General features: G+C 45.0%; 1 protein-coding gene across 9 annotated transcripts in view; it reads right to left on the reverse strand.

Moving 5' to 3' along the window:
* Window positions 1-276: 276 nt before the first annotated feature.
* Window positions 277-21,355, reverse strand: part of PEAK1 (pseudopodium enriched atypical kinase 1) — a 313,556-nt gene continuing 292,477 nt past the window's right edge. For all 9 annotated transcript variants that reach the window (XM_027521585.1, XM_027521588.1, XM_027521589.1 and 6 more), the window contains one exon: window positions 277-7,079. In XM_027521585.1, the coding sequence (XP_027377386.1) occupies window positions 5,919-7,079 (1,161 nt within the window). In that variant the 3' untranslated portion in view covers window positions 277-5,918. The remainder of the gene's footprint in view (window positions 7,080-21,355) is intronic.

Here is a 21,355-nt window from a genome sequence, read left to right on the forward strand (position 1 = left end):
ACCACTGGGCGACTAACAGGACCTCTATATGGTGACTGGTCACTAGGGGGCGATCTCACACAGCAAACCTGCAGCCCTCTGAGCTCTGGGGGAAAGCTGAAGGCCTTCACTTGCCCTTCTATGCCTGGTTTTCTCAGTTCAGGGAGGGAATGAACTGAAAACAAGTCCAGGTCAGCAGGGAGGAGCATCTGAGAAGGCATACCTCCTGCGAGTTAAGATGTAACCATGTCCGTCGCACGTCAGTGTGGAGAGAAGCTGAAAAGACAAGAGCTTGTCTGCTTTTACTGGATATGAAAATGAATTTATTTACACAGTAACATGATGCCACAGAGAACACAGCAAAGTACCACAGCAAACCAAAGGGCGGCGCCACCTGGTGACAGAGGGGACCTTTCGTTGATAGGTTTCTACAACTCTAAAATATGTTAAGTAGAGAGGTGAGGCTCCAGGAAAGAACAAAAGAAACAAGATTTTCAAAAAGCGAGCATGGGCAGAGCCAGTGGGGAATGAAAGAGAGAGCGGAACGAGGACTGCCATGATTCAAATCACTGAGAAGGACAAGACCTTGCTTCTGCCCTCATCTCATACCAAAATGCCCGGCGTATCAACAGAAAAATCCTGTCCCGGTGTGTTCGCATGTAACACCTTTTAAAACTGCTAAGGGAAGGGATAACCAAGTAGTTATTTGGAGCAAGTTTCCTGAAGCAGTGTGGTTTATCTTTCAAAAATGCTACCCTGAAGCCATAGGGCTGGTTCAACATTCAAGTTATCGGGAGCGCGGACACACACACTTTCCACACACTACACGGGCAAAGTGGATTTTCCATAATATAATATTTGTAGCAAAATATATGACTCTGTACTTCTGCTAGGTTAAAAAATGTCCGACCTCTTCTGAGTCCCTGAAACTTTCTTGATTTAAAAAATAAAAGTGGAGGCAAATGGATGGGGAAAAGTGAGAAGCTGGAATAAACGCGGCGGCGTGGGAAACACCTGACGGGAGGTCCCGGATGCAAGCCCCTGCAGCCCGCCCGGGGTAAAAGGGGAAAAGCTTCTGCAGTGGCTGACGCAAGAACCTACTCTAATTTCAAACAGCTGCGGAGAGGGGGTGTTTAACAGCTGTATAGCACCTTGTACTTTCTGGGCACTTATATTAAATGGTGGTGATGATGAGTGGTGAACACCTCGGTTTACAAAAAATACTAGATTTTTAAAAAGAAATTTCCCAAGAGTTTTTTTTTTAAACAAACCTATTGAAACTACCACATCTCTTAAAAAAAAAAAAAAACACCTCAGCTTTCAGTATTACAGGGATATGATGTTCCCAAGCTGAAGTTTGGGTGATTGTCACAATCATGTCAATGGGAGAGGGGATAGTTCTTTCTCCTGAAATGCTGGGGAATTTATAATCTGCCCAAGGTTTTCCTTAGCATCATCTTCCCCACCCCCCACCCCAATACACAAAATGGACTTGTTTTTAAAAAAATAGGTGCTTTTTTGAGGATGGTTTACTTGATCAGTGGAATACCTGGATGTGGGAATGCATGTGAATTCTCTTCCCATGGCGTCTGTCATAACTCAGCCTCATCACCTAAAAAACATCAGGACAAAGAGGCTTGGTTTCTTTGGTATAATCTCTGTCTAGCATCCTGCACAGCACCACTCGTGGCCTCCCTAATGGCGTCGGTTTGGTCCGTGGAACCCCGTTTGGTGCTGCCCTCAGCACAGGCTGCAGCACGCACTGCAGCGACAGTGGCACTTGGATTTTCTTGGCACAGCACTTTGGGCCTTTGAGAATATGGGCTTCAATGAGGTAAAACTAGCCACCTGCTTTCACGGGCAGCCATCCTGTTCACTCATTAGGCTGAACCAGAATTTTTACTTCTTGTCAGCTAGTAAGGGGAATAAAAAAACCCTGTCAGAGTTAGCCCAGGAAGTCAAGTTACTCCCTGCCCATCCCAATTTCTGGAACTAACCCATATTTTCTTTCAGATCACTGCTGGTAACATCTAGGGAAAACTCCTATCAGCAAAACTAAGTCAGGTAATTTCCTAGCACCAAAGTATTCTTAATTCGAATGTGGGAAGTGGACTGCAATCCTTCTATGCCCTACTGTTTAGTAGGCCCCAAAGATCTTTCATGGATATTTTATAATGCTAGAGACTAAAATACAATTTTAAGTAGTCTAATTCCCAGGATTATCATTAATATTTCCAGAGGCTCAGATCTCTTGGTTTAGAGTTTTCAAAGTTCACAAACTTGGACTGAGTTTGGGAGCACAACTGGCCCCCAGTGACAGTGAAAGGCTACTCAGACCCTTAAAATTCTAACCAACAGATTTCACTTCTGGGCCCTCAACATCAGTCGATTAGGGAATGTGAGTGCTGTGCTCCCCTGTCTATCTCAGCTGGTTTATCTTCTGAGGGCAAAACTTAAAACCCACTGCCATATTCCTGGCTTCCAGTTCTGACTTAGCCTGTGGGTCGGTGGGCGTCCTTCACCATTCTTTTGTTGTTGATGCCATGGGTTGCAACTGCTCTTTCCACCATCTTGCTGTTATTCTTGATGAATCAGCTCCTTGGCATCATGCTAGTGCACCAAGGGCTCTCCTCAGGCGAGCAAGGGAGCCCTTTCACAGCCCCCTGCCTTCCTGTGGAACATCTAATTCCTTTCCTCCCAGACGAGGTTAGCACGCTAACAAGGCACTCTGCTGTACATTCAGTCTTGGTCTTGGCTACTCCAGCCATTGTCCTGTTTACCTAAAAGTGTACAAGAGATTATTCTTGCTCGTGTGGCTTAAGGAAAAGTTCCAATAGCGGCTTAATTGTTCAAATTCTCAATATACATGGAAGAATCTATAGTACAGACTTCAAAAGAAGAGAAAAAATCCAATCTGTATTGAAGACAATAACTTGATGTTACTTGAGAAAATTTAAAGTGCTATACTAGTCACAATTCAAAACTCATATATATATATATATATATATATATAATATGTATAAATATGTATGTCCGTGTCTGAGGGCAGGATTTCTTTGCAGTTGATGAATGAATTCAAAGTTTCTGCTACAATTAAAATGGAAATGCAAAATATTTGTGTTAATATGAGACTGAATTTCATCATTTTGGAAAAATATTTGGAGGACCATCTGACAATACCTCTTGCCTAGAAATAGGGTTATCTTGCCTATTCCATTCTCACCTGTAACACTTTCGTCCTTCCCCACCTTACGTCCTTTGGCCCTCACTCAGAGAACTATTAATCTAGCCACCCATCTCAGAGCAGCCCGAGTCCCTTCCTGACTAGCTGGCATTCATCTTTTGCCCTTAACACTTCCGACTATGAAAACAGTACTAAACACAGCTAATGTGAAAAGGTGCTCGGTTTGCCAGTGCTATAAGATAATGGTAGTGGAGGGTGTCCGTGCTTATAATACTATCGAGTTAAAATGAAGAAGACTGGATCCAAGTCAAAACAGAAACAGGAGGGAAAAAGGAGGGTGGTGGTGTTGAAGGATACCTAGAAAAGCAATAAAGGGACCAGGAAACATTCTTCATTAAATATGAAACTGCACTAAATAGTCAACATTCAAATTCACACGGGCAAGGCAGCATGAGAGTGACATTGAGAAAGCGTCTCAATGTGCAAACCGTGGAGAGCAGGCTGCTAGGGGGGTGTGCTGGCTGACAGGGTAGTGGTCTGTGCACTGCCACCTCAGTGTATAACTGGGCAGGGGGTTATGTGCACGTGGGTTAGCTAAGGGCAACCTACTAAAGCCTGCTAGGCAAAGTGGGGCCAGGTTGCAGGACACCGAGAGAGCGCAGAGTGCTGGCCTGCAGCGGCGCGCCCATCCTGCGGCCGTTCCTAGGGGCAGAGCCTTGCACTCTGGAGGAGGAGGAGGAGGAGACAAGACTCTCCTACACAGAGGAGACAAGACTCTGTGTGGGCCGACCAGCTCTCTTCCCTGGAAATCCTGAACTGCTGGCCGGGAGGACAGGGGAATCCTCCAGATGGGCCTCACGGCTCCCATTCACTTAAAAAAGAAGAAAATGAAGCAAAGAAGAGCACAATAAAATACATTCTTCTCCTTTCTTGATCCTCTTTGATATAGGTGAATCACATGAAAGGTGGTTAATAATGTTAAAAGTTTAGAAATTACCAAAAGGCCACTAACGTGCTATCTAAATAATACTGCACAATCAGGCTTGGCTTTAACAAGCTCTGCACCGGCTGATGCGGGGCCCAGGGCCGTCTTGCCCACCAGGCAGAGGATGTGTCTATCAACCCTGCCACAGGTTGCTCCCCCAGAGGCCTGGCCTCTGCTTCCAGCGGGCATGTGCACACACACGGGTATACACGTGTACACACACTCACTCTGTCTGAGTGACTCTTGGGATTCCAAAGTTGAAGTAAACAGAACAGATACTCACAGTTTTGAATAACACACACACACACACACACACACACACACACACACACACACTGGGTGGGGGTGGAAGGGACACTCATCTCAGCGCAAATATGTGCCAAGGGAAGAAGGGGAGGGTTTCTGTGGATATTGCTTCAGGTGAAGTTGCAACATAAACACTGTATATACAGCTAAAAAAAATACATACAAAAATTGCACATGTATCCGTAGGAGGGGTGCACAGACCCCAGGCAGGGTGCTCTCGGCACCCACCTTGGCAATCCAGACTCCTGATGAACTGCCCTCAGTGCTGTTTCTGAGTCACCGGGAGCAATGTGCCTGTGCAGCTGGGAGGCAGTCTCTCTAGACAATGTGGGCATTGCGAGGTGGAGGTCAGCGCTCTCATCAGTGGCCTTCTCCCCTTCCTCTGCCTTCTGGCCATCCTAATAGCCAGCCACACCGTGCCCTTGAGGGAGATGTTACGGCTCAACGGACAGCCATTTCCATGCAGAGCTGTTGTCTACAGCATTTGGTAGACTAGTTAACACTGGCTGCTGGTAGAAGGAGGCTGGCCAATTACGGCTCAGGGGAAAACTGTGATCTGGGTACTGGTAGCCCTGGTTGCCGACGCTGACAGGTCTGACAGTAATCAAAGAACGGTCCTTTAAACTCTGTTCCCCTGATGGCCCCTAGAGAACTGCACGTGCAGGAACACCATCTCCTTGGGTCCTGCCAGTTATTTGTAAGGTCTGAACTGCACTCTGCCCTGCTGGGGCCCTGGTGACACCACCTTGGGTCAGCTCTGTCATGGGCTGATAAACCCAAACTTCACTGGCAAGTGGGGACAGAACCGAGGTGAAGGAGATTCAGGCAGTGGCAGCACAAGGGGAGACTTAGGGCTGTCCTCCATACAGTGTGCACACTTACTGATAATGGAAACCAAATGGGTGCATGACCCTAAGGATGGATTCTCTCCCCTTGTCCTTCTACCATCTGCGAGAACAAAGGATGTAATTCCCGGAACCAAAACTGGGCTGATGCTAAGGATGGCAGTTCTGCCTGGTAAGAGAGCCCATTATTGATCCTTTAAAGGAGAAGAGTCTGTTGTGAAAGTTTAGTAGATGATGGTAAGTACTGGTTAAATCTGTCTATTGCTAGTGAGAATAAACACACGGTGTTAAAAAGACAGGTGATACTCAGAGTTCTGGAGGAACTGGACCCAGCTCATGGAGTTCAAACCAGAGGAGCTGTCCCTTCAAGGATGCATCTTCATATTTCCTGCACTTGGGGACAGTTGGGGCGGAAGGTGTTCCCATGAATGGCAGCTGCACATTTGAGCGGCTGACTTTCCCTAATGTTAAGATGGACTCAGCGACTCACTGGACTTGGATGGGGATGGAAGGCTTGTCTCTCCTCTTTCCTTGAATTCTATATGAGTACCAGGAAGGGGAAGTGTGTGGGCAACTTGAAGAAGGTGACACATGAAGTAAGACCAGTGACTGGGACCTGTTAACGGGGCTGCAGGATTCTCACCACACAGCTGAGAGAGTCTGGAGTGGCAAAAGCCAGATACTGAGCACAAAGCCAGTCCTCCAGGGTGACGCCACCCTCCCGGTCCAGGGACTTCTCGGCAAACTTGATCATGAGCAGTGTGCGCTTGATGTCCAGCCAGTTCTGGAGCAGGGTGTTCCTGTGAGCGGGGCTGGGGGAGGCGGTGAAAGTCTGGAAGAGATCTTCCCGGGGGCCCCAGAGCAGACACTGGAGGATGCCTTTGGCATCTGAAATGAGGATCCGCTCAGAAGGGTTGGGATTTAGGAGGCAGCTGGCCAGCTGCTGCAGGCCCCGGGAATAGGGGGAGCGGAGCGGGATGCGGGGCAGGTCAGCCCGAGTGTACTCCTTCTCCTTCAGCTCTGGGTTCTCATCAAAAGGGTTGGGCAGGTGCAGCATCTCGTAGATGAGGATGCCTGTCTGGAACTCATCGCACTTTTTATATTGTGTGGCTGTGATGATCTCTGGGGCGAGTCGGGACTGATCCCGGAGGATCTCAGGATCTACCAAATGGCTCTTCTGCTTGGCCTGGGAGAAGTTGCTGACGATGAGCCTCGTGGGACAGGACGGGGTGGGGCTGGGTTCTGCAGGCCCCAGGCCTTGGGTGGGCCCCCCCGGCTGGTAGTGGACGAGCAGCAGGTTCTCCAGACGCAGATCGCAGTGGGTGACGTGGTAGGGTTTGAGGTGCTCCAGGCCCGAGCACAGCTGCAGAAGCAGCAGACACACTTGCCTCTCGTATGCATCCGGGCTTTTCCCATGCTGTGCCAGGGAGTCTCGCACGAAGTCGGCCACTGTGAGACAGGGAACCTCTCTGGTGATGACCACAACGTGGCTTCTCTGCTTCCTGCTGACGGCTGCCTGGCTTTCTTTGTGGGACGACTCTGCTTCGGAGCCCAGGTCTGGGCCCTTCCCATCAGCTTCTCCTTTCACCTCTTCCGTTGCTTCCATGCCATCCTCTTCCTCTTTGGCAGCGTCGGGATCCTCCCAGGGAAGCAGGCGCTTAGGAACTTCAGCAAGGAAGTGACCACAGTCCTGCTGGATGTTAAAGTGGACAGCCAGACTCTGCCGGATAGCCAAGCTGTGATAATATTGCTGCGATTCTTTAGCTTTGCTCTTACAGATCTGAAGGAAGAAAGCAAAGAACACAATTTAAAATGCACACTATCATTTAACAAGGCTCATGATTTGTGAAGAGGGGTTAACTAGAAGATGTCTGGGGTAGCGAGAGCAACAGTGCTGCAGTGAGGCAGAAAGGGTTTTGGTGACCCTGTGTTGAGTGACAAGAAACAGTGTCTTCATGCTTAACCCATCATGTGTATTATCTCTAGTCCTTATGTGTGCGTGTGTGCTAAGTCGCTTCAGTTGTGTCCGAATCTTTGCGACCCTATGGACTGTAGCCCACCAGGCTCCTCTGTTCATGGGATTCTCCAGGAAAGAATACTGGAGTGGGTTGCCATGCCCTCCTCCAGGGAATCTTCCCCACCCAAGGATCAAACTTGCCTCTCCTGCAGCTACTGCATTGCAGGTGGACTCTTTAGCGCTGAGCCAACAGGGAAGCCCTCTAGTCCTTACACTGACTCTTTAAAGTAGGCTGTGTGTGTGTGCATGGTCAGTTGCCCAGTCATATCCAACTCTTTATGACTCCATGGACTGTAGCCTGCCAGGCTCCTCTGTCTATGGAATTATCCAGGCAAGAATACTGGAGTGGGTTGCCATTTCCTTCTCCAGGGGATCTTCCCAACACAGGGATCAAACCTGAGTCTCCTGCATTGCAGGCAGATTCTTTACTGCTGAGCCATCTGGGAAGCCCAAAGTAGGCTGAGGACTTAAGAATTTAAAAAACAAAACCAAAAAACACAAACACAGGGCCACTAGTTTGCAAACCTAAGTCTGCCCGACACCAGATTCCTCCTTCCACTCTATCTTGCCCCTCATCTAGAAAAGTGAAAAACAAAAAGTCATTTTCCATTTATGCTTTCTTTCTGTGGAGTTTTATAGCCCAGACTTACACAGCAGCTCAATAAATAGCTTATAACATAGGCCAGAATACCTTATATCACTGGTCAGGAGACTGACATAGAATTGACCAGGTAAACTATGAGTCTTCCTAACTTTTCAGTGAGTGTCATTGTGGTGGTCACAACTCAGGCACTCATGGGTCATGGGCAGGGTAAAGAAGAAAGTTTGAGAGAATCGTTGGTCTCATCTAGTTGGAGCAAAACCAGCATTTCAGTGGCAGAAGTCTAGGTTTTATATTTTCTCTCTCTCTTTTTTTTGAACAATAATCTGTACCCAGGTTTTATGACTTAACAACATGTCTTAAAACTGTTCCATAGACAGCATACTATTAATAGTTTTTTAATTTTTTTTTATTTTTTATAGCTACATACATTCCAGTGTATTCCAATGGACATACAAGAAGAGTTCAGTTACCCCTCTCTACTGGCAGACATTCAGGTCCTTTCCAGCCACAGACAATGTTGCAGTGAAAAGCCTTTTACATCCCCATATTGCTTGTGTATGAGGATACCTGTAGGATAAGTTTCCAGAAGGGGAAGTGCTGAGTCAAACCCCTTTGTATTTAGGTATTGTATAAATACCTCATCTGTATTTAGATGTTTGATAAATGTTACCAAATTGCCTCTATCAAGTTGAGTCAGTTTACACATCAGCAGTGGTGCAGGGGGGTGGGGGTGGGCGGAGGGGGGGATGCTTGTTCTCTTCCTGTTCTTGCCAGCGTATCATGTTTACAAGCTTTACCTCTGCTGATCTGATAAGTGAAGAAAAGTATCTTTGGAGATACTATTTTTAATGAGTTATTGAGCACCTCGTCACATCTTTAAGGGTCCACTGCAATTTCCCCCCTTTCATTACCATTAACTGTTTCTTCATGAAGTGAAGTGAAGTGAAAGTTGCTCAGTCGTGTCTGACTCTTTGCGACCCCATGGACTATACAGTCCATGGAATTTTCCAGGCCAGCACACTGGATTGGGTAGCCTTTCCCTTCTCCAGAGGTTCTTCCCAACCCTGGGATTGAACCCAGGTCTCCTGCATTGCAGGCAGATTCTTTACCAACTGAGCTATGAGGGAAGATCCCTATTTCTTCATATCCTTTGCCTATTTTCCTCCATTTGAGTCACTGGTGGTTCATTTCATTAAAAAAAAAATTAATGCTTTACAATGGTGTATTAATTTTTGCTGTACAATGAAGTGAATCAGCTGTAAATATACATATGTCCCCTCCCTGTTGGACCTCCCTCCCCCCAGTCCCTCTATCCCACCCTTCTAGATCATCATAGAGCACTGAGCTGAGCTCCCCGTGCTTTGTAGCAGCTTCCCACTAGCTATTAATTTTACACACAGTAGTGTATATTATTGGACTTCCCTCATGGCTCAGACGGAGAAGGCAATGGCACCCCACTCCAGTACTCTTGTCTGGAAAATCCCATGGACTGCAGCCTATCAGGCTCCTCCATCCACGGGGTCACTAAGAGTCGGGCACGACTAAGTGACTTCACTTTCACGCATTAGAGAAGGAAATGGCAACCCACTCCAGTATTCTTGCCTGGAGAATCCCAGGGACAGAGGAGCCTAATGGGCTGTGGTCTATGGGGTCACACAGAGTCAGACACGACTGAAGCGACTTAGCAGCAGCAGCAGCAGCAGCATGGCTCAGATAGTAAAGAAACTGCCTGCAATGCAGGAGACCTAGGTTTGATCCCTGGGTTGGGAATATCCCCTGAAGAAGGGAATGGCTACCCACTCAGGATTCTTGTCTGGAAAATTCCATGGACAGAGGACCCTGGCAGGTTATAGCCCATGGGGTTACAAAGAGTCAAACATGACTGAATGTATATTATATGTCAATCTTAACTCCCAATTTGTCCCACCTGTCCCTTTCCCCCCTGTGTCCACATGTCTGTTTTCTATATCTGTATCTATTCCTGCCCTGAAAATAGTTTCATCTATATCATTTTTCTATTGTTTCTCAGGTGGCTCAGTGGTAAAGAATCCACCGGCAATTCAGGAGACCTGGGTTTCATCCCTGGGTCAGGAAGATCCCCTGGAGAAAGAAATGACAATCTGCTCCAATATTCTTGTCTGGGAAATCCCATGGATAGAGGAGCCTGGTGGGCTACAGCAAATGGGGTCACAAAAGAGCTGGACGTGACTTAGTGACTAAACAACAATATCATTTTTCTAGATTCCACATATATGTGTTAATATATAATATTTGCTTTTTTTCTTTCTGATTTCTTCACTCTGTATGGCAGACTCTAGGTCCATCCACATCTCTACAAATGACCCAACTCTGTTCCTTTTTATGGCTGAGTAATATTCCATTGTAGATATGCACCACATCTTCTTTATCCACTCATCTGTCACTGGACACTTAGGTTGTTCCCACGCCCTGGCTATTGTAAACAGTGCTGCAACGCTATCTACACTGAATGCTGGGGTAGATAAAAGATACACAAACAATAAATGCTAGAGAGGATGTGAAGAAAAGAGAACCCTCTTGCACTGTTGGTGGGAATGTAAACTGACACAGTCACCGTGGAGAACAGTAGGGAGGTCCTTTAAAAACTAAAAACAGAACTACCATACGACCCAGCAAGGACGCCGCTGAGCATAAACCGAGACAACCATGCTTCAAAATGACATGTGTACATTTTCTCTTAATATTCAAGCAATAAGGCCTCTCAAAAGAATCTTATTAAGTGGTTATGGATCAAGGAAGAGTTTTTTGAACAAAAACATTAGCCAAGAGTTCTACATCCTAAAACAACTATTGTATTTCCAGTCTTAAAGGGTTAGAAAAGTAATAAATAAATAAAAATCACCCCTAAAAGGATTATCCTCATGATACGATATTAGAAGCTGACAACGGAAGGCTGAGTCTCCGACACTATTCATAGATTGTAACAGCCTGGTCCGGACAGCTCCTCCACGACCCTGGGAACCAAGAACAAACTCGCCACTTTTCCTCCTTGGCGGGAGCACGCTGCTGCACCTCACAGACACCAAAGCCTCCCAGCAACAGGTGCTCTGCAGTGTCTACAGTTTGCTCGTTTATTGTGGTGACACAGAAAAGCAAATTTGGAAAAGCTTTTCTGGCCTTCTCTATTTACAAAGAAAAATGTACATTTTGTTAGGAGGATGCTGATGGATGCTCAGTTCTGGGAAGCAGCAGGCTCTGATTTCCATCAAAATAGATGCTTTGAAAAAAGGAGTCCTGGTAAAGGAGTCTGAAGGAGAGGAACATCCCTCTCTCTTTTATTGTATTTATACATATTTATTACAGTGGTCAATCACACACACACACACACACACACACACACAAGCACACATACACGCACACATGAGAGAGAGATGTGAAAAAAAGTTTCTTTGTCTTCTACCACGAACTTCATCAGTTTTTGGCATTTCTTCTTTATGCAAACTTCTGGTCTTGAAATAGAGATATCCCCAGGCTGAGTTCAAGTTCAAACATACATCTTTCAGAAAGCATTATCTTTGGAAAGCTTTCCAAGTCTCAGCACATGCAGTATAATGTATAATCCTGATGCTCATCAATCGCAACATGAATTCTCTCTATACTGTGCCGTTGGCAATATTTCATATTTATATGTCACTAGGCATTTAAAGCCTTACACTAGCCATCATGTAGTTGTGTGGGAGTTAGATCTAGGACACGACACATTCCAGTTTTAATAATTTGCTCAATATCACATTGCCCACTAGAATGGAAGTTCAAAGGTCCCAACTCCTCAGCCTTTGAAAAGCCAGTCAAATACCACTGAGTTTGGCTGAATGACACTGTAGTTAAACTCTGTCACCCTATAGAAGGGAAACTTGCCAAGGACTTGAAAGGCCTAGCATTTAGCCCCGCTACCAGCTGTGTAACCTTGGTCATTTCTCTTAATTTCTTTGGGTCCCAGTCTTTCTAAGTAAAAGAGACAATATAAAGAATACCGAAACCTGCTTCATAGGGCAGGTGTGAGAATCAAATGAGATCAAGTAGGCACAGCATAATTGTAAACTACTGCTGCTGTGCTGTCCTGTGCTTAGTCGCTCAGTTGTGTCTGACTCTTTGCGACCCCATGGACTGTAGTCCGCCAGGCTCCTCTGTCCATGGGGTTCTCCAGGCAAGAATACTGGAGTGGGTTGCCATGCCCTCCTCCAGGGGATCTTCCCAACCCAGGGATCAAACCCAGGTCTCCCTCATTGCAGGCGGATTCTTTACTGTCTGAGTCATCAGGGAAACCCCTGTAAACTACTAAACTGTACAAATGTAACATTCATAATGACTAAAACAATGACAACTTGTAAATGTTAAAAAGTGATGCATTATAGAATCCTCACATTTTTTCTGGAGAAGGCAATGGCACCCTACTCCATTACTTTTGCCTGGGAAATCCCACACACCAGAGGAGCCTGGTAGGCTGCAGTCCATGGAGTCTCGAAGAGTAGGACATGACTGAGCGACTTCACTTTCACTTTCACGCATTGGAGAAGGAAATGGCAACCTACTCCAGTGTTCTTGCCTGGAGAATCCCAGGGACGGGGGAGCCTGGTGGGCTGCCGTCTATGGGATCATACAGAGTTGGACACCACTGAAGTGACTTAGCAGCAGCAGCAGCCCATTTTTTCAGAGAGCAAGACAGAAAATGTCATCTTTCTTTGGGGTCTGAGAGCTACATGCCCCAGCAGTGAGGCTCTCTGATGACAGGTTTGGCAGAGGGTGGCTAAACAGGGACTATTAAGGTTTCCCACCTCCATGCCAGGTCAGCCCGGACCAACAAGTCTAGATCAGCACTATATTCTGATTTAAGATGGGCCAGTCTAAGACTAAGGAAGAGAACTGTTAAGCCAAACTGTACTTTTCACTGTGCCAAGTTGCACAGAAAAAAAACTTGCCACCTCGTGGCTTGCCATTAAAAACAGAGAAGATATTCTAATTGTTACTTCTATTCTAACTGTATCTATACATACTCCACACACACACCCCCACACACAATTTTAGAAGCTATCTCAGAGTTTTGTGAGTAGATAAGAACATGGATACTACAACAAGAATTTATGTTTGGCTTCACAGATCAACTTGAGATAAAGGTTCAAAGTGATTTATGAAGAAGAAATGATAAATTGTTCAGTCTCTTTGGATGCTCTGAAGGAAAATAGTCTGTTTAGAGAGCCACGCTGAGGAGCTGGCACTTCCTATCTCTTCATCTTATAATATGGAGACAGGCTGAAGAATAACTGGTCACTCTAGTTGTAAGGGCAAAGGAAAAAGGGAGAAGGCTGGAGTATGAAAGAAGAAAACAAAATACTAGTGCTTTTAATTAGCTCATAACTAAGAAAACAGTTACAACCAAAACACAGACCTATGGAGAGGTCCATAACAGGGTTTTTCATATGATGAGTATCTCATAAATCCTTATTATGGAGGGTGCAATGATGTTAATTTAGGTAGGAGTGTTACATTATTCTATTCACCACAAAGTAGCCATTTTTCAAATATTAATAACTTGACTCCTTTGGTTTAAAAAAAACCTCAAAACGACTTGGCTTCAGAAGATGAATTTCTAGTTCAAAAGTCATTTCAGAAAACAAACCAGTCTTTCCAGAACAAATGGAGAGGGGTCTTCCTGCTGCTTGTTTTTTCCTTCTTCTCTTACTCAGTATTTTCTCTGCTGCAGAGATCAGAGTAACTTCTTGGCCTCCCATTTTCATTTACCTTTCTTGAAAGGAATTCACATTCCTTCCTTACAGAGGGTAGCTGGCTTCAACTGAAACCCAAGCTGGCTTCAACTGAAACCGAAGCCTCCACTCCCCTAGAAGAATGATTTCCACAGGACTCCTTGGCTCCACAAAATTCTGAAATAGGAACAAAACTGGAGCTGGAATGGTCCCATATCTTCATGTAAGATTCCATTTTGTAATGGGAGAGAAATCATCTCATATTTGTTTTTACTATGTATGGGAAAACCTATTTAAAATGCTGGCGATTTTGGCAGACTGTATTGCGTACATTTTCTGAATGGGAAGAAAAGCCCTAGGAGAGCCTGAGCCACAGTGACACTAGAGGGAGCTGCGACATCAAGATCCACAAGTCACCTGCATGGAAACTGCAGCAAGAGAAAAAAAACCAGGCTGGAGAAGGCTGAGTCTCCAAACACGCTATCGGTCTCTTTATGGACACGTTCTCCGTTCCACGGAAGTGGCAATGCCTAATTCATGTAGAGGGAAGGCTTCGCGTGGGGAGCACAAGCAGGAGGGGACGCCAATCCTGGGCACACTGACCTTTGCCTGCTTGCCCTCTCACAAGCTACTTCTCCCAAAGAAAGCCAGAAGAACATCAAAAAGGAGAGCCAGTCAGCTGATGGTTCCACACCCACCAACGTGGACAATACACTGTCACAAAAAAAGAGGCTGGGGGAAACTACGTGCTTGTCTGAGTTAATCAAGACGAGTGAGAACAGAGAAGGAGAGGAGAAAGACTGACTCCCATCAATTGAGCATTCAAAAAAGTACATGACGGCTCCTCAGGGACTTCCTGTCTGGAGAACACGACATCCTGAAGCACCAGGCCAGAGCCCCCAGATACAGTGGGAACTTCTTAACCACAGACAAATCGCCTGTTGGAAAATGGGGGAAAAAAATGCTTCCAGAATCAGAGCCAAGTTAATCTCTTCTGAGACCTTCTAAGACCCGAGTCAAAGTCCATAACCCTCACACAAGCCTGATCTTAGTGGGGAAACAGGGCTGACAATGGATTCCCCACACACAACCTGGGAAGTTTAATTCCAAACGTTCATTTCAACGCAGGACCTCATTTTCTGTGTTGCTCCTGGCAACTTCTCTGCATACCGTTGAGGCAAACTTGCCATTATAGAGCATTTATGTTTGTTATAATAATCTTAATCTAGCTAGATAGCTAACTTTAAAAAAGTAGACTGTGGGGGCCTTTGATGCAAAGCCTCACTAAAAGCAGCTGGGACAGAGAAGACAAGGTAACGTGTCGAACACTGTCAGAATGCCCACGATGCCCGGGACCTGTAATGAAGGAGTACACTTTCCACCCTTTCAGTACCGATTCAGTTTAAGGCAATGAAGTAGGAAGATGGGGAGGGGGGAAGGTGGACATCTGGCAAAACTGGATGGCTGTTCACAGTTGTTGACTGGGGAGTGGCATTATCAGTTCTTACTTACTCAACCCTTCCTCCCAAAGGCTCCCTGAAATACTGGTGTTTGAGGGGTCTGCTCTCTTTTCTCATTGACGCTCTCCCTTCAGGAAGCTCATGGCTTCAACCATCGTGATATACTGCTGACTTCCACATCTACATTTGCGATCCAAACTTATCTATGAGCTTCAGACTTATCTATACAAGGGCCTACTTGATTTCTCTCCATATATGTCCCAACCTATAGATAGATGCCTTAAAGTCAACATAACCAAACCCGAACTTTTCCCCACCAAATTTCCTGTTCTAGTATGCCCGCTTTTGGTGAATGGCCCCGTTATCTGCCCCAGCGTCTAGATGAATTATCAAGTTCACTCTGGGTTTCTCCTCCAACCTCATTCCCTGCATCTTGTTAATCACCAGCTTCGACTGATTTTGTTCCCATACGCTTTCAAATTCTCTTTTCTCCATCTCTATGGCTACCATTATCACTTGCTGGTCCGCTACCAAAGATTTCCAACTGGTCTCCCCAGCTCTCATGTGATTTCCCTCAAATATACCTTTTATGTAGCCACAAGAGCCATCTTTCAAAAAAAATCGAATAAACTTCCTAGGGGTTTCCCATTATCTCCAGAGGATAAAGTCCTGGCCTGGCTTCCCTTACTAGGCTGATTTCTCCCCTATCTCCTACTTTTGCCACACTGAACTCCCTGCAGCCAGCACCCTAATCCTACCATCCAGGGGATCTCTCTGACTGAGGCGCCTCTTCTCCCATCATCTGCCTGAGGGATTCCCACTTATTTTTTCCTTTAAAGTCCTCACGTGTGTCATGTGTGTCAAAAACAGAAAGTGCTAAATGCCCTAAATCTCCTTTCTGTGTTTAGCTACGTCTCATGTACATGTTTCTATTATTACAGTGGTCACATTTTTTGTCTGTCTTAAGAGCAGATATGTGTATCTTTAGGGCCCAGCACAGAGCCAGGCACCGAGTGCACACTCAGTGTGGCTACACAAATACTAAGAACGGTGACATCTGACCTGGTTTAGCCATAAGGCTTATTTACTCAGAACAGCTAGAATATACGATTAGCTCTTATGAAACAGATGGAAGCTGGCAAGCTGATGGGGAGGGGGCAAGGGCAGACAAATCTGGGTAATAAATGCTCATGACCTGACTACACAAATGAGTCATATCTGAACAATGGGGGCTGTCTGCTGAGTCCAGGCTGCCCTGGAGGCTCAGGGGTTTTGTGCTGTACAAACCCACACAAAACAACACTGTTCTTTGTCATTCCATTCAATTTTTCCTTTTCTCCAAAGGAAGCAATAGGTATAAAACACAGGACTCTTCAAAAATATTCTACATTAGCTTTTATTTTTCTATTATGGGCCCAATTGGCCTAGTGTGCCTTCAGCTGACTTCCACTTTATCAGCAGGGATTCCCATTTCCAGCTTGCTCTGTGCACTTTACAGGACCTCAGTGAACCTTAAGTGAGACGATGTTGCGGGGAATGAATGGCAGAGGGACAGAAATGATACACGCTGACGACTGCACATGCATTGTACCATCTGTGCTACTCTGTCACATCACCCCAGAGCACAGCAGCATATGGGAAAGGGCGAAGAATGAAAAGCAGCGAATTCTAAATTGATATTCAGTATTTGGTATGACCTCACTCTGAGAATACAGGCTGATCACTGATAGATCTCAGTTCTTTGATCTGCCCAGGAGTACGGCCTTACTTGCTGCTACAGAGGTAAGACCATACATGCTCAGTGCTGTTACAATCATATTCAAAATGGATTAAGTGTTTACTATATAAGTACTGTCTGGGCCCCCAGGAATCAGAACTCCGTGCTGTAGAAATCTGCCATAAGACCTGTCAGGAGGCCAGGTATTTTACAGCTTGACTTGCTGTAAAAATGTTTGCATGCCTGCCCCCCCACCCCGCAACATTTTGGAGTCTAGAAAAGAAATTCAAGAAGGCAACTGTATAAGATTTCACTATTTTATTTGTGATTTGTACGCACTGAATTCTTTTTATGCTCCCACTCAGCATATGGAGCAAAAGAAATTCATGTGTGTTCCTGAGCCAGTAATTTAGGCTGAACAGGTGACACCCAGGATGATCACACTGGAGAAACGGAGGCACAAACCAGTTGAACAACCTGCTGAGGGCCCAGATTAGGAATTCTATTAGTTTGAATCCCAATTTATAATTCTCAGCTGTGTCCTCTCACTTTATTAATTAAAGCTGTGGCTCTTTTCCCACTAGACAGTTCATTTTGATTCTTGGTTTACATGAGTACCCCAAATCCGTCCTTTTGAAACCAATTTCCAGTAGAGACTTTAAGGCACTTCTGTATGCATTCAGCAGTGAAATATAGTGGACACTGACCTAGGGTGGCTATGAGTCTGTAGAGCTGGCTGCTGATCAGTCGCTTTCTGGGAAGGTCCAACGTTGGGCACATTTGCGTTGCATTATGAAAATGAAAATGGTTTCCTCAATATAGTTGGTTCCTTGTCACTAAGCCAGCAATTAACTGCCTGATCCTATAGTCTGATCTAGTTGTAAATTCCTACCAATCCCAGTTATTCCTATTAATGCTTTTTCATTTACTGTCTTGCTTTCTCAGCAACCACCCAAATGAGATCAATGGAGACTCCAGAGTCAAAATGCAATAAAAGATGTTGGTCTCACAGTTCACCTCTACTTTATTACAAGCTTTTAACAAGATTCTTGGCATAGCTGGAAGAAAAGAAGCTGCTCCACTGCTGCAATAGGGAAGTGAGCACCTTCACTGAGCTTTGTGTGCTCTCTCTGTGAGAACAAAGACCAGGACTCCTTTAAAAAAAGAAGATACCTACTACCACAGAGTTGGAACTGCTGCAAAAATAAGTCAGAAATGTATACTTTTGCTTACAAAAGATTTTCATTGCCTTCCTCAAAGTAATTTCATCAATTTCTCATGTGGTCTCACATAGCAGCATTTGTTATAAAATGATCTCATAACAACAGTGGAAAAAGAATGTCCTATGGACACTGAGCCATAATTTTACCAACTGTCCACCCTGCTTCTAGGCAAAAAGCTGTCATTTGTCCACTCAAGGATAACACTGAGGAACAGCAGGGCTACTCCACTGATTCAGGTATGATCTAATAGGACAAGTTCCATGTAGGAATGGAGAGGCAGCCTGCCATAAAAGTTGATGACGATACGCAAAAGTAATTGTTCCTCCCTGTTCTCAGGTTCTTCCTGTTTGGAACGACGAAGGCCTGCCGTTTGAAAGTTGATGAGTGCACTTTGAAGATTACGTGTTTGTTCAGTGGCTACCCAGATCCTTTGAAAGGTGGCAAAAGTAGGGTGGATTTTATTTAGAACAGAGAAGTTAAGGGCTGGAAGCCAGCCAACATGCAGCCACAGAGACAGACGGTCCAATCTACTGCATGGTGGCTCACCAAATGGTGATGAGGGGATAAAAGGAGACAAGAATGACACAAACAGGAGCTGAAGGTTAAATACTGTCTAGGAATCAATGTGGTCTTTTCTTCACCAAAGCTCTTAAAAATGCACTGTGCTCACTGTCTCCTCAGCCTCCCTGTTCCACACTTCCCTAACTCACTGCATTTGATATCCACTTCCGCTGCTACCAAGACTGTATTTTTTTGTGTTTTTTTGAGGTTTACCAGAGATTCAACTCCTGCCTTCTCCTTATATTGCTCACACCTTCCTGAATCTTCAACTCTGATCTGTGGGTTCTTTGTCCTTTGCTATATCCCTTTCAAATTCTTCTGCTTTAGGTCACTTAGCTGTGTGGGCCTTTTCCCAATATGCAGACTCTACCACTACAATATCATACATTCCCAGTTTGAACTAAATCAAGTTGATGAGAGCACTAGGTAACCTTGACCTCTCTTCTGAGTACCAAACTCAAGTATTTATCTGGCTACACATTTTCTCTTGACTTGGCTGTCCCATGGGCACACTACACAGAGAGCTCATCTTTCTGGCTTTCCTGATTCATATTTCAGTTAACGGCATCACCATCCTCCTGGGGTTGCTCCTTCATGAAATCTTAGCATCAGTGCCCTCATCCTACATCCAGGCACTCACCAGAGGTGGTCAATTGCCTACCTCGGCTCCTTCACCACCTGTCTCTTTTTTTGATGGTCTTATTGCAAGATCTCATCATTATTTACCTGGACTGTTACAACAGCATAATGATTGGCTTCCCTGCTTCCAATGCTTCTGAACTTTTCCACCACAGTTTATTTTTAAAACCATTAATCTCTAAAATCATTAATCTTATGTTATCTCTCTGTTTAAAAATCCTTAATGGTTTCCCACAAAACACAAAATAAAGGCTAACCTCTTAAGCTCATCAATCAAAGCCTCTAAATTTGGTCCCAAATCTTCCTGGCTCCATTTTCCACTATTCTCTCCATATACTGTATTTGCCCCTAAGAATAATATGAAGTAGACCCTAGAGGCCCTTTTTTTATTGGCCCTGAGATTTAACAATGTTAAAATGACTTCTTTCATTTATTAATCTTTATCTTTACATCTTCACACCACTCTTAACCTTTACTATAATGTCTTGTTTAAAAGTTACTTATGCCTTTGTCTTTCCCACTGGAATACATGCTCTTTGAGGGCAAGGCTTTTGCCTTATTCATATGTATTTCTGTAAACGCATACAGATATTACAATGTTTTATACAGTCAATGTTTGCTGAAAGGTCAAGAAATATTTATTGAATGCCCACTATGTATGCAACATTATATTAGTATATAATGCTGTCTAATGCTAAGGATATTAGATTAATAATATAATAAAGATATATGGATTAGCAAGCCATGTTCCCTGCTGCAGGGAAGCTCAAGTATAACAGTGGGGAGGGGAGGCATGTTACTTTAATTGGGTAATGGTAGTATTGAATGGGCTTCTCAGGTGGCGTGAGTGGTAAAGAACCTGTCTGCAAATGCAGGCAACATAAGAGATGCAGATTCAATCCCTGGGTTAGGGAAGATTCCCTGGAGGAGGGCATGGCAGCCCACTCTAGTATTCTTGCCTGGAGAATCCCATGGACAGAGGAACCTGGGGGGCTATAGTTCATAGGGTTGCAAAGAGTCAGACATGCCTGAAGTGACTTAGCATAGCACAGTACAGTACTGTAGAACTGTAGCATGATAGAACAGTGGTAGAGAAATCCACTATGTATAGAGTGGGTACACAGAGAGGAGCCATCAACATATTCTCAGAAGACAAGAGAAAAAAATTCACAGAGCTGGATTGTTTAAGAAAATATAGGCTTCCTATATTTTCTGGGCTTCCCCAGTGGCTCAGATGGTAAAGAATCTGTCTGCAATGTAGGAGATGCAGGTTTGATCCCTGGGTTGGGAAGATCCCCTGGGGAAAGGAATGGCTACTCACTCCAGTATTCTTGCCTGGAGAATTCCATGGACAGAGGAGCCTGGTGAGTTACAGTCAATGGGGTGGCAAAGAGCAGGACATGATTGAATGAGAAGTTTTCTAGGTACATGAGAATGCTGCTGCTGCTAAGTCACTTTAGTCGTGTCTGACTCTGTGCGACCCCATAGACGGCAGCCCACCAGGCTCGCCCATCCCTGGGATTCTCCAGGCAAGAACTCTGGAGTGGGTTGCCATTCCCTTCTCCAATGCATGAAAGTGAAAAGTGAAAGGGAAGTCGCTCAGTCATGTCCGACTCTTAGCGACCCCATGGACTGCAGCCCACCAGGCTCCTCCATCCATGGGATTTTCCAGGCAAGAGTACTGGAGTGGGGTGCCACTGCCTTCTCCGACATGACAATGGAGTGGTGGAAATAGTAGCTACCATTTACTGAAAGCTTACTTTGTGTCAAATGATGCTCTGAGTACTATATACATCTCCAGGTACAACTGACTCTTGTGATTTTTCACAACGGCTTTAGCGAGAATCCAGTATTTTCTCCACTTTACAAATAAAGACAATGGGCTTAGAAAAGGCAAGTAACTGGGCCAAGGTAACACAGCTCATAAGATAGCTAAAGTACAAATTTAAACACAAGTCTTTCTGACAACAATCTAAATTCTTAACCGCTATATCAACAGTCCCGAAATTTTGTGGAGGGACCACCTGAAGGTGCTGGCTAACAGTGTAGTTGCCCAGGCCTCACTTCCAGAAATGCTGATTCTGTAGGTGTGAG

Source organism: Bos indicus x Bos taurus, chromosome 21, assembly GCF_003369695.1.
Source record: "Bos indicus x Bos taurus breed Angus x Brahman F1 hybrid chromosome 21, Bos_hybrid_MaternalHap_v2.0, whole genome shotgun sequence".
Taxonomy (NCBI): Eukaryota; Metazoa; Chordata; class Mammalia; order Artiodactyla; family Bovidae; genus Bos; species Bos indicus x Bos taurus.